This window comes from Sinocyclocheilus anshuiensis, unplaced genomic scaffold (assembly GCF_001515605.1).
Source record: "Sinocyclocheilus anshuiensis isolate Anshui unplaced genomic scaffold, SAMN03320099.WGS_v1.1 scaffold802, whole genome shotgun sequence".
Taxonomy (NCBI): domain Eukaryota; kingdom Metazoa; phylum Chordata; class Actinopteri; order Cypriniformes; family Cyprinidae; genus Sinocyclocheilus; species Sinocyclocheilus anshuiensis.
The window spans coordinates 786,436-798,788 of NW_015547667.1; the positions used below are offsets into that span (position 1 = coordinate 786,436).

At 37.1% G+C, this 12,353-nt stretch overlaps 4 protein-coding genes across 4 annotated transcripts in view; 1 reads left to right on the plus strand and 3 right to left on the minus strand.

Moving 5' to 3' along the window:
- Nucleotides 1–3,256, minus strand: part of LOC107702622 (DNA replication licensing factor mcm2-like) — a 14,921-nt gene extending 11,665 nt beyond the window's left edge. The window contains exons 1-2 of the mRNA XM_016504991.1: nucleotides 3,017–3,256; nucleotides 2,137–2,315 (exon numbers count right to left, since the gene is read on the minus strand). Coding sequence (XP_016360477.1) covers nucleotides 2,137–2,315; nucleotides 3,017–3,022 — 185 coding nt within the window. The 5' untranslated portion in view covers nucleotides 3,023–3,256. The remainder of the gene's footprint in view (nucleotides 1–2,136; nucleotides 2,316–3,016) is intronic.
- A 297-nt stretch (nucleotides 3,257–3,553) lies between these two features.
- LOC107702652 (coiled-coil domain-containing protein 51-like) lies at nucleotides 3,554–8,896 on the minus strand. Its single transcript, XM_016505034.1, has 4 exons — nucleotides 8,757–8,896; nucleotides 7,583–7,947; nucleotides 7,126–7,290; nucleotides 3,554–4,444 (listed from the first exon to the last, which is right to left on the minus strand). The coding sequence occupies exons 2-4, from the start codon at nucleotides 7,901–7,903 to the stop codon at nucleotides 3,665–3,667; spliced, it is 1,266 nt and encodes a 421-aa protein (XP_016360520.1). The 5' UTR covers nucleotides 7,904–7,947; nucleotides 8,757–8,896; the 3' UTR covers nucleotides 3,554–3,664.
- A 250-nt stretch (nucleotides 8,897–9,146) lies between these two features.
- LOC107702658 (translation machinery-associated protein 7) lies at nucleotides 9,147–10,155 on the plus strand. The gene is made up of 4 exons (XM_016505041.1): nucleotides 9,147–9,251; nucleotides 9,587–9,642; nucleotides 9,808–9,895; nucleotides 9,990–10,155. The coding sequence occupies exons 1-4, from the start codon at nucleotides 9,236–9,238 to the stop codon at nucleotides 10,022–10,024; spliced, it is 195 nt and encodes a 64-aa protein (XP_016360527.1). The 5' UTR covers nucleotides 9,147–9,235; the 3' UTR covers nucleotides 10,025–10,155.
- The window catches only part of LOC107702656 (deoxyribonuclease gamma-like), a 3,821-nt gene continuing 1,579 nt past the window's right edge, over nucleotides 10,112–12,353 (minus strand). The window contains exons 4-8 of the mRNA XM_016505040.1: nucleotides 11,767–11,879; nucleotides 11,327–11,439; nucleotides 10,812–10,962; nucleotides 10,634–10,734; nucleotides 10,112–10,469 (exon numbers count right to left, since the gene is read on the minus strand). Coding sequence (XP_016360526.1) covers nucleotides 10,422–10,469; nucleotides 10,634–10,734; nucleotides 10,812–10,962; nucleotides 11,327–11,439; nucleotides 11,767–11,879 — 526 coding nt within the window. The 3' untranslated portion in view covers nucleotides 10,112–10,421. The remainder of the gene's footprint in view (nucleotides 10,470–10,633; nucleotides 10,735–10,811; nucleotides 10,963–11,326; nucleotides 11,440–11,766; nucleotides 11,880–12,353) is intronic.

Below are 12,353 nucleotides of genomic sequence, written 5' to 3' on the forward strand. Positions count from 1 at the left end.
AATGACGATTATATGATGTTTAAGATGCATCTCCGCTGTTGGTTGTAATATTGAAGTAAATCCACACTTTGCTGAAGAAGCGTTAGCAAACTCTTGAGCAGCAACAACAGTACCATGTACACCGCCATTGTTGTGTACGTTTGTCCGCACTTGCCTTTAAAATTGACACGTACTACGCACGCGCATGACGTCACCGTTTTCAAAGATTCCCGTTTTGTGTGTTTAAAGTGCAAATTTAAAACGGAAAACGGAAATGACAATGGTGCCGTTTTCAGAAACTTGCGCTTTAAAACCCGTTTTCAAAAATATGCATTTTTAGTCCCCAAAACGCTGTTGTCATGTAAACGAACAGGCAAAACACATAAAAAGTTTCCCGTTTTTGGCTGAAAACGTCGTGTAAACGGCCCCTAAGTTGTGACAAAAACCCATAAGACACCTGCGAAATACGCGACAAAAGCTATTTCGCCATCTGAAGTTAAATACCAAAGGTTGCTGCTATAAGTCATTTATTAGCCATTTTGCTTTCTCCATTTTCATTTGTTTGGGTCGTTCGCAAGCTAGCCTTCTGTTATGCTGCTGAACAAGCCAAAAACACACTACGCAAGTACGCTAACGCAACATACGAGCACATTGTCCCATTTAAACATATGTTTGTTTTCAAAGATTCCCGTATTGGGTGTTTACACGGAAATGATAACGTGCCATTTTCATTTTATTTACTTTACCTGTTAGTGATGTCTTAATTATTTAATGTACATGTTTAAATAAATATTTTATGAAACAAGTTATAAGTTCATTTAAAAACAACTGACATGTTTGCATACCATTTTTTTATTTGAGTGTTGATTATTATAGTTAAAAATAAATAGTAATTGAATTTAAGTTTGGGCTCTGCTGTTAATTGTAACCTTATAGTAATGTAAAAGGGCTCCCTATAGTTTAGAGCAGAAGCTGAGGTAGATTTTTATTAGCAAACTCTTGAGCAGCAACAACAGTACCATGTCCTCCGCCATTGTTGTGTATGTTTGATCGCGCTTGCCTTTAAAATCAAAACGTACTGCGCATGTCTACATACCTAACACATACTACACATGCGCATTTCGTCACCGTTTTCAAAGATTCCCGTATTGGGTGTACACGGAAATGATAACGTGCCATTTTCAAAAACTTGCACGTTGAAACCCGTTTTCAAAAATATGCGTTTTCAGTCCCCAAAACGCCGTTGTTGTGTAAACGACCCCCCAAGTCTAGCGAAGAGCATTTTGTGATTAGATTATACGTCATTTTATTTACTTTACCTGTTAGTGATGTCTTAATTATTTAATGTACATGTTTAAATAAATATTTTATGAAACAAGTTATAAGTTCATTTAAAAACAACTGACATGTTTGCATACCATTTTTTTATTTGAGTGTTGATTATTATAGTTAAAAATAAATAGTAATTGAATTTAAGTTTGGGCTCTGCTGTTAATTGTAACCTTATAGTAATGTAAAAGGGCTCCCTATATGCGATTTATCGTGCAGCCCTATCCTACATAATAAATTACTTGCACGTAATTACATGCAACTAAGTCTACATGCAATAATAAGCTCTGTAATGATATCTTAAATTCAGACGCCTGATGTTTGGAAATGCAGTAGCCTAAAATTAGCATTAAAACATGGATGAAAACATATCTGTTCATATAACTGCATCAGAATAAAAAAAATGTTTAAGGGTACAGATATAGTTGCTAGCCTACATACAGTAATTTTTGTATTTTTGGGGGATGAAATGTGACCTGGACATGTTTCTTGACAGGTTTTATCGTGCAGCCCTATCCTACATAATAAATTACTTACATAAAAATCCTACATAAAAGTCTACATGCAATAATAAGCGCTGTAATGATATCTTAAATTCAGACGCCTGATGTTTGGAAATGCAGTAGCCTAAAATTAGCATTAAAACATTTGGATGAAAACATATCTGTTCATATAACTGCATCAGAATAAAAAAAATGTTTAAGGGTACAGATATAGTTGCTAGCCTACATACAGTAATTTTTGTATTTTTGGGGGATGAAATGTGACCTGGACATGTTTCTTGACAGGTTTCATGAGGTTCCTAATATAATAAACACCCTCTCTCACCTCTCCATCCCATCTCCGATCAGCTCCTCTCCGTCCTCCTCATCAGGAATAATGTCTCCCAGAATCCCCTCGGACTCGTCCTCAAACGGGGGCAGGTCTCTGCCGGGGCTGGAGGTCAGGTCCCCCCGCCGTGAACCACGACTGGGGCTGGTGGCCATGTGCAATGACTCTGATGAATCCTGTTTTGAAGCCAAAAAAAAAAAGTTAGTGTTGTATAAAGCAAAAGTCTTTACACTAGAACTGAAAGAGAAGGACTAAAGGTCAATGTGGAAAATGCACGTAACATACGTGTAACTACATCAGGCTGGGACACTGAAAATAAATATCATTACTTTTTGAAAAACAGACCTGTCAGTCAGCCAACATGTTAAATACTGAAGCACTACTATAATATAATTTAAGAAATGTCAGTTATAACTTGTAACAACTGTTGAACCACAACAAAGAAACTAGTTTTACCCACGTGGGCCCTTTTAGGCTGACTTAACTCTTCAACAGACAATATTCTTAATACATTTTTATGAATATATGACATATGTCAGTTTTATTGAAGGTAAAAGCATACATTTCCGTCATATGTATATAGTTCTTAAAATTGTTTTTGTAATAAACAAAATAATTTGACAGTTAGTTACAACAAAAACATGTAATACAGAAATCGAATTAAAATCACAACGTATGTGTAAATATGAACGTATATTTATTGTATTGAGTTTATTGTAATATCTAGATCCTTACATTTCAACCTTATTAGACAAGCCATGCACACTTCGCATAATCTCGAACACGTCTACAAACTTAAAATACTTTAAAACGCATTTGAACTACATTCAAACGATTTATTTACATATATATAAATAATATACACAAATACACTCACCGCCATCTTCTCACGTCCGTCCTAAGCAGCGATTCGACTGTAGACTATTTTCCCGGGAAGACTGACTTTTCGCGCGAAATGCTCCACGTGACCACAAAGCGCGCGAAGCGCTATGAATATGTATTGAGGAGCGCGTCTGAGGACTGTGATTGGTCCGGTGGCAGCCGCGTCGTCCCGAACTGAATGTTCATTGGTTTGACGCGTGAAAAGGGGCGGACATATTAGGATTGACAGAGAATAGATAAGAAAAGCACTAAACTAAAGAGTGAAGGTTCGCATTTTATCTTAAATAAAAACAAGCCGTTTCTACAGTGAAGAGTCACATAAGTCCTCAGATGTATCTATATTTAAAATAAAACGAACTAGATTTTTTACATTTTCTAATGAAAACATGAGTGGTGTTTCTTTGTGGAAATAATTTCATTTAAATTCGAACAAAATTACGCACATTCTTAAGAACAGTATGTTATTATTTTAGTATGAATTTAAGAATCAATAGAAGATAAAGAATGTCCATACAACAATGATTCTTAGTATTCACAATATTTAATCAATCTTTCACAACTTTGGACAATAATAGTACTCTTCAGTTACATTATTCTCTAGTGTATTAATTGGCCCCTAAAGTGCACATTGCCTGCATACTTTTCAAGCACCTCTCAACAGTATGTACAGAACTGGCACAGTCACAGCAAATGCAGCACATGTCAAGACTGTATTGTATAGACTTGTTTTGTTGATCTGGGCCTCCAGCCTTTTCTCAGTTTGACCGAGACCTTGAACGACTGTCTCTGTATCGCATACAAAGAGCTGCGTGTCTCGGGTTTGAATGACTGGCTTCTCTACGGGACGGGACTGTAGGGTCGTCTTGACCGCCTGCAGCTCGGTCTCAACCTTCCCCACGTTCTCCTCCAGATGCTCCAGCTGCGGTTTAAGGCTTTCAATGAGCCCTTGGGCTCTTTGGCTGTGTTGGAGAATCTCTTGAATCGCTTCTTCTGAAGCACTGGATGCAGAAGTTGGGACGACGGCAGCTGCTGGCGGAACAAACGCTGGTTTGGCTGTTTTCACATCTTTTACGCTGCCTTTCAAAGCCATCCTGAGTGAGTCGATGAGGTTGCTGAGTTCATCTTGTTGCATTTTGTGCATGCTGGCTTGGACCTTGATGGCTTCTTGAAGACTCACCGGTCCCTTCTGGGCCTCCAGCAACAAGCTCTTGAGTTCCTGCAAACGTACCCGGTTTATATAAGTGGAGCCCATTACCCCAATGACGGCGCCCAACACCGAACCAATAATGGACCAGTTTTTGGTACGTTCGGCCCTGGTCCTCTCTTTCTCGTGGCTCCCTCGCACGGCAGCAGAGAAGAGCGCAAACTTCTCTCGCTCGCCGCCTTCTGCATTCTCATAGGCCGTTCTGAGACGCCGTTCTTCCTGTAAACGACAAAAACGTAAAAGGGAAGGTGCAATTGTGCAATCCATAAACGTATAAGGCTGGGCGAAAAAACGATAATGATAATTATAGCGATAAAAATGTCCTCGATAAAAGGATAACAAGAGTTTGATACAGTGGTTATGCACCAAAAGCAGAACGAAACAGCGCTACCTTATTTGAACTGCACCACACTTACCGTTTATCCGCTCGGCTTATAGTTCAAATGGCAGCACAGTGCGAGCTTTCTAGCGCAGATGCATTTACTCGCTGATAAGTCTCGGTCATGCAAGCACTTAGCGCTGTGAGATCCAGTGTGAAGCGCTTAAGTTCAGCGAAGAACACAAACGACTTTAAAGCCAGATGAAACAGCGCTGACAAACAGGAGAAACACTGTGTACAACGATAGTCAGAAGGATTTTCAGTCTATAAATCGCCATAATTTACCAAGGCTTTACTGTTTTATCACTAACTGCACCATGGTATTGTGGCAGAAATGTGGGATATTCATACAGAATTTTATTATATTATTATGTAGACATGTATTAAATGTATAAAAGGAGTAATGGAATACAGTATTTTGGTGATTAAGCTATAGCGTTTGTGCAGTTATACTAAATGCATTTAGACTACTGTTTTTCATTCAGATCCCTAGAAACCATACAGCTACATTTTTACCATGGTATTGAGGTGCTATATGTGTAGTTTTAACTGTGGTTATCATGATCTAAATGTATGCTACTATGGAAGACCAATGGTTAATTTTAATAAAACTCAAACCATAAAAAAAAATGAGGTTGTTACAATTTTTACAGATGTTACTGTTTTTGATAATGAACTTAATTTTACATCTGCAACCTAACTCGAGCTTCTACTACTGTTAGTCTACTCAAGCTACTGTCAAATGTGCATTTCTGAGAGACAAAAAAATTGAATATTAAAAATGTTTAATAGACAACAAATAATTATTAATATTGCAGCCCGCACTGCAAACTGTGCTGAAGATTATGATTAGAAGTTAGAACGTGCAGAAACTAAGAAATTTTATTTTTCTATCAAGATACTTATTTTGTTAAGGAAAAATGCCTGGAAAAGTGTAAAGAATTCAGACGTTTTTGTCATGTTTTGATCATAAAGAGTAGTTTAAAACCACAGTTAACTGTCTGGTTTCTACAACTTTCACTTAGGGGCAAAAATCTGCCTTCAAACTTGAAATTTATTGTGATAATTATCGATATCGACTGATATGAAAAATTACGTTCGGCCCTGGTCCTCTCTTTCTCGTGGCTCCCTCGCACGGCAGCAGAGAAGAGCGCAAACTTCTCTCGCTCGCCGCCTTCTGCATTCTCATAGGCCGTTCTGAGACGCCGTTCTTCCTGTAAACGACAAAAACGTAAAAGGGAAGGTGCAATTGTGCAATCCATAAACGTATAAGGCTGGGCGAAAAAACGATAATGATAATTATAGCGATAAAAATGTCCTCGATAAAAGGATAACAAGAGTTTGATACAGTGGTTATGCACCAAAAGCAGAACGAAACAGCGCTACCTTATTTGAACTGCACCACACTTACCGTTTATCCGCTCGGCTTATAGTTCAAATGGCAGCACAGTGCGAGCTTTCTAGCGCAGATGCATTTACTCGCTGATAAGTCTCGGTCATGCAAGCACTTAGCGCTGTGAGATCCAGTGTGAAGCGCTTAAGTTCAGCGAAGAACACAAACGACTTTAAAGCCAGATGAAACAGCGCTGACAAACAGGAGAAACACTGTGTACAACGATAGTCAGAAGGATTTTCAGTCTATAAATCGCCATAATTTACCAAGGCTTTACTGTTTTATCACTAACTGCACCATGGTATTGTGGCAGAAATGTGGGATATTCATACAGAATTTTATTATATTATTATGTAGACATGTATTAAATGTATAAAAGGAGTAATGGAATACAGTATTTTGGTGATTAAGCTATAGCGTTTGTGCAGTTATACTAAATGCATTTAGACTACTGTTTTTCATTCAGATCCCTAGAAACCATACAGCTACATTTTTACCATGGTATTGAGGTGCTATATGTGTAGTTTTAACTGTGGTTATCATGATCTAAATGTATGCTACTATGGAAGACCAATGGTTAATTTTAATAAAACTCAAACCATAAAAAAAAATGAGGTTGTTACAATTTTTACAGATGTTACTGTTTTTGATAATGAACTTAATTTTACATCTGCAACCTAACTCGAGCTTCTACTACTGTTAGTCTACTCAAGCTACTGTCAAATGTGCATTTCTGAGAGACAAAAAAATTGAATATTAAAAATGTTTAATAGACAACAAATAATTATTAATATTGCAGCCCGCACTGCAAACTGTGCTGAAGATTATGATTAGAAGTTAGAACGTGCAGAAACTAAGAAATTTTATTTTTCTATCAAGATACTTATTTTGTTAAGGAAAAATGCCTGGAAAAGTGTAAAGAATTCAGACGTTTTTGTCATGTTTTGATCATAAAGAGTAGTTTAAAACCACAGTTAACTGTCTGGTTTCTACAACTTTCACTTAGGGGCAAAAATCTGCCTTCAAACTTGAAATTTATTGTGATAATTATCGATATCGACTGATATGAAAAATTTTTGGCCATATCACTCCCAGTCCTATATGCGTACATTACTAGGTCCACCTCACCTGCAGTAACTTATGTTCCAGTGTGGCTAACTCTAAGTAATGTGCCTCTTCACGAGACACGCGGTCCAAACGGTCCCTCACTTCCTTCAGCCGAACCTGAAGAGCCTCCAGGCTGGCGTGAGCTTCTCTGACGATTCCTCTGGCGACCATGAAGGCCTTTTCAGCCTAACAGCAAAACATAATTCAGATTATACTGACATTTAAATGAATCCAACAGTGATTATGCTTACATGCAATAACTAGGTTAGTTAGAATGAATCCAAAAGGTAGCCTATTTTTGAATCCGATTTCGAAGAAATCCAATCAAAATTTCATTTGGATTGAGCACAATGAGATCAACTGAGGTTTTTACGTGAAGGCTTTTCAATTTGATTGAGCAACCAATTTGATTACTTGGATACATGTAAGCGTAGCTAATAAAAGGTGCATTTTTCATGTTTTGTTTGCCATACATTACCTCAGTGACATTGGACTGTGCATCTCGGACTTCATTAAGCCCGACAAACTCCTCATATCTCTCCCACCAGTAGTTGACGCTCACTGTTGCGGTTTTCATCGCATTTCGCCCCCACTGCCTTCCCAGCTCTCCTGCGTACGTTAACGCAGATGCTGTGCGCTCTTTAACGGATGTAACTTTATTGGGCTCATCTTTCGGACTTTGCTGCTGGGTGCAGTAACTTCTGTGGAGGATCCACTGGACCGGGCCGGACACCTGGTGTCGGTAGAGACATGTGGAGACATGGCTGCTTGGAAATACAGTGTTCCCTCTGAACCTCATTGAAGAGCTTCATATGTGGAGCCGACGCACGTCAAATATGCAACCTGTAAACGTAATAAAAATTATTCATGAGATGGTATCACCACATGAAAAAAAAACGATAGTAATTTATAGTAAATACTAGTGTTTTTGAACCATGGTATAGTAAAGTACTAGAATTTGTTGTGGTAATTCTATAGTTGCTGTGGTAACAACTATAGTAATATAAACAAATTACTGTACTAAGTTCTCTACAACTATAGGGTATATTATACTACAATACACTACAGTTAACTGTAGTAAAAGCTAAAGTGTACTACAGTATGTATCATCAGTTCTCTATAGTTAATACTACAGTATGCTGCTGTAGCCTTCATTAACAAAGTGTTGTAAATGCTATAATATACACAGTATAATACACTTTTCAGTACCATGGTTTAAAAACACTATAGTATTTACTATAAATAGTATTTTTTCATGTGGGCAGTGATGTTTTTTTTAGCTGAACTAGCTAACTTTATTTGTATTTGCAAGGCTACACGAATGGATATAAAAAAAACATGTATTAGGAAAGGAGCAAATACATCAAATAGACGGTTAACAATATTAAAGTGACTAAATAGGTAATTGAACTGAATTTAGTTTCGGATTCAGTTTGCATTTTTCAAAGTCAGAAACACAACATAACGTTAAAGTAAAGTTGTCCGTGTTGGTAATTTACTTTACAAGTGAATTACACAGGAATAAAAATAATTATGTTCAAAGTAAGTATGATACGCTGATGTTGCTGTTATGTGTGTGATTTTCGAGCGGATGAATCAAACAACTAATGTCGGCAAACAATGTCTAACTGAATTAATTTCAAAACTCATACCAGCGTTTCTCCGTTTCGTGCCGTTTCTGCTCGGGTCAGTAATTTCTCATGTTTACAGGCTGAACAGTATATAAAATATCTGTCAAATTTCCTGAAATGGCATTCTGCGGCATGAGAGAGCATTTCTTTCAGGCACAGACTGGTGCTCTTTTCGATAGATTCTTTTTTAACGATTCAATTGAACCGATTCGAGAATTATAAATAAATAAATCCCTCGGCTGTCTATAAGATTTGTTTTTTGATTGCATTAACCAATAATTTAAAACAAACAACAGTAGGTAGATTATAAGATTAGGAATAAAACCGTGAGGTTGACTCAAACTAATCAAATTAGTTTTTGAACCAGTTCATTTCCTCTAACCGTCCGAACGAACCGATTCGCCTAAATGAATCAGACACTTGACCGCAACACTACATCCGGGTAACCGCTGAGGTCAAGACAGCGCGGAAAAACGCATTAGCTAAACAATCTGAGCATCATGTCTGGAAGAGACGGTAAAAATTAAAACACAAACGCTAGACATGACTATTTCATCATGTAGAAAGTCGTATGAAATACAAACAAGAAGTTACGATGATTTTTTAGGCTTTTTATGGATTGTAAGCTTGTTGATTTTCTAATCTTTGTATTCACGATGCTATCAGCATTAGCCGGATTAAGACGTTCCACATTGTAATGAATGGGTTAACTCGGTGTTGGGTTTCTCTTTTTATTGTTACAATGAAAATCTATTTTAAATCCATTATTTATTTTAATAAATGTGTATATTAAACATTTATAACTTTTATTTATCGATGTTAAAATGATATCCAAATACTTATTTTTGCAGGAGGTAAAAAGAAACCCCTCAAGGCTCCCAAAAAGCAGTCGAAGGAGATGGACGATGTAAGTTCACCTGTACATTGAGGTTTCTGTTGAAGTGTTTCGACATAAACACTGAGATCACGGTTTGTGGACAGAGATAAGCTGCTTAGAGTGAAGTAATGACTAGGGAACATGATTTTGAAATACTGCTTTATACATTTTCTTTACCGGTTTAATCCCCTACAGGAGGACATGGCTTTCAAACAGAAGCAGAAAGAGGATCAGAAAGCTATGGAACAGTTGAAAGCCAAGGCTTCTGGAAAAGGACCTTTAAGTAAGAGAAACATAAAGCCACCCGAAATCATTCTTTATAGTTTTTGAGTTTTTCTTTAGTCAACAATCAATTCTGTTTTGTTCTCTTTCCACAGCTGGAGGAGGAATCAAGAAGTCTGGGAAGAAATGAATGTGTTTTAGTGTATATCTGCTTGCCATTTAAACCACCGACTCATGATTTGGGCCCACAGTGGCGACTAAAAATGACTTTTTTTTAGTTTACATTTCTCTTGTAAAGGAATAAAGTTTGTAATGACTGTACATTTCAATTTCAGATGTTTAATGTCTTTGTGAAACATTCAAAGCTCGTGAAAAATAACTACAATATCCGAACGTTTCAAGTAAACTTCAGTCTCATGTAAACAATCACAGAAGTGTTTGTACAAGCTTATCCATCTGTCACACTTTTATTGTCCACAAATGTTCCGTCTCACAATATCATCTTTGTTCAACCTAAACACAAAAACTTGTGTTTTTAATCATTTTGCTGCCGTCCGTGTCTCTTGCATTTGTTTAAGCTGCTTTTTTTAGTTCAGCTTCACTTGTACTGGATAGTGGTCACTCACTCTCAGCGCCTGTGGAGAAGATACCTGTGCTTTAGTAAAATGCTGATCAAGTCCTCTCCAAAACAAATACATTTTGTAAGCTAAATGTACAGTAATAAGTAACTCAAGTCTTTATGGTAAGTGTGATTAAAAAGCAAGGGTTTCAATTCAAATAAAAAATGATTCTTGTTTACTTCCGTATCTGTTAGACTGTAGGCCGCCTGGAAGTTGAATGATTTCGCAGAGTTTGGAACAACAGCATTCCTCATATCGTCTCCATATACCACAATCCTGTGCATGAATATGTGTCACATTAAAGAGAGTGGCATCAAATCAAATTCGTTAGTTTGTGCGGTGTGATTATTTATCGATCGTAAGTATATCTATTGTTGTTGCTGGCTGTGGTGTCCACACCATCCTCGATCAACCAATGGAAGTCTTCCTCCCAGATTCTGTTTTTTTTCTTGGCTGCCTCGGACAGATATGTGCCATCTGCGTTGAAGTCCCCCAAAATCATGATGTTCTGTATCGATAAGTATATAAAAAAATGTGCTGTATCAACTTTTTTTTTAGAACAAATCTGGCATTGGATGCTGATTGGTCAAAAAAATGTTCCGGCTGTTCTTAATTCCACAAAACAGTAACAGCTCTGTTATGTCTTGACATGTCAAGACTAAATCTAACAGAATGATGACATTTAATAAACATTCTATAAACCTAATAAATGTATTATTTTGTCACCATTTTGGTAAAGGAATAATGGCTTCTAGTATCTTATTCCTTCATAAATAGTATATTGAGGCTTTGGAGCCAAAGATGAAATCAATAAGTGAACATTTATCATGAATGTAGCTGCTTGTGTTGTCTGGTCTTGCTTTGTGTTTTACTTTAGTGCCCCATTTCTTCTGGACAGCTTTAAACACATCATACAGTTCGTCAATTTCCCTCTCTGCATCATCTGGCTTTGTGTGGACTGGTATCATCACCAAATCTTCCAACTCTGTTGAGACACGAGTACAATTAATTTAAATGAATAAACTTGTGTCCACATACACACACCCTCTGTTGGAGCTCAGCCACTGACATTTCTGTTTCAATTGTTTTGACTGTCAATTGCATAAACTGGTAATGATGATATTACAATTTGACTTTTATCATTTTCTTGAAGCTTGACTTTATAGTCAGCTGAAAGGTCTGGGGCCATTGAAAATGTTGAAAAATATGCTGCATGGTACAATACTGTGCCAAAATCATGACTCTTTTAACCTATAATTTGTTACACTAAAATAATAATAGACAATTACAGCACATCTATGCCATACTTTACCTGTGTTATGACAGTTGAATCGCAAAACATACGGTTCTCTGGCGAAAGCATCTTCATCTCCTGGCTGATTGTCTTCATATTGGTAAGGCCCGACCAAATCCACCACTTTGTCCCTTTATATTGAAAATGCAGTTATAAGCATATATATATATATATATTTATATGAAGACTTCAGATGCAAAAACCTCTAAGTCCGTCTGAGATTTTTGTTTTAAATAAGCTTTTTTTTTTTATCAGACTCTTATGAAAATATCATTGGACATTTTTTAAAGTAAGGCATAACCAACAAATAACCTTTTCTTTGCCAGTGAAATGAAATTACTGAACCTTAACATAGGAGCCTGATAAAAATGCTAATTTTAAAGAAAAAATCTCAGACAGACTTAGAGGACTCGCATCTGAAGTATTCATCTTATTAGTCGGGAAGTCGTGGCCTAATGGTTAGAGAGTCGGACTCGCAACCCAAAGGTTGTGGGTTTGAATCTCGTACTGGCAGGGATTGTAGGTGGGGGGAGTGAATGTACAGCACTCTCTCCCACCTTCAATACCATGACTGAGGTGCCCTTGAGCAAGGCACCGAACCCCCA

Bases quoted from the DNA above. Each gene is read 5' to 3' on its own strand.
- LOC107702652 (XM_016505034.1), bottom strand. From the start codon at position 7,903: ATGAGGTTCAGAGGGAACACTGTATTTCCAAGCAGCCATGTCTCCACA. The intron at 7,291-7,582 runs GTAATGTATGGC...TTTTGCTGTTAG, and splicing joins CACAGTCCAATGTCACTGAG to GCTGAAAAGGCCTTCATGGT. The intron at 4,445-7,125 runs GTGAGGTGGACC...TGTCGTTTACAG, and splicing joins TGGAACATAAGTTACTGCAG to GAAGAACGGCGTCTCAGAAC.
- LOC107702658 (XM_016505041.1), top strand. The intron at 9,643-9,807 runs GTAAGTTCACCT...AATCCCCTACAG, and splicing joins AGTCGAAGGAGATGGACGAT to GAGGACATGGCTTTCAAACA. The intron at 9,896-9,989 runs GTAAGAGAAACA...CTCTTTCCACAG, and splicing joins TTCTGGAAAAGGACCTTTAA to CTGGAGGAGGAATCAAGAAG.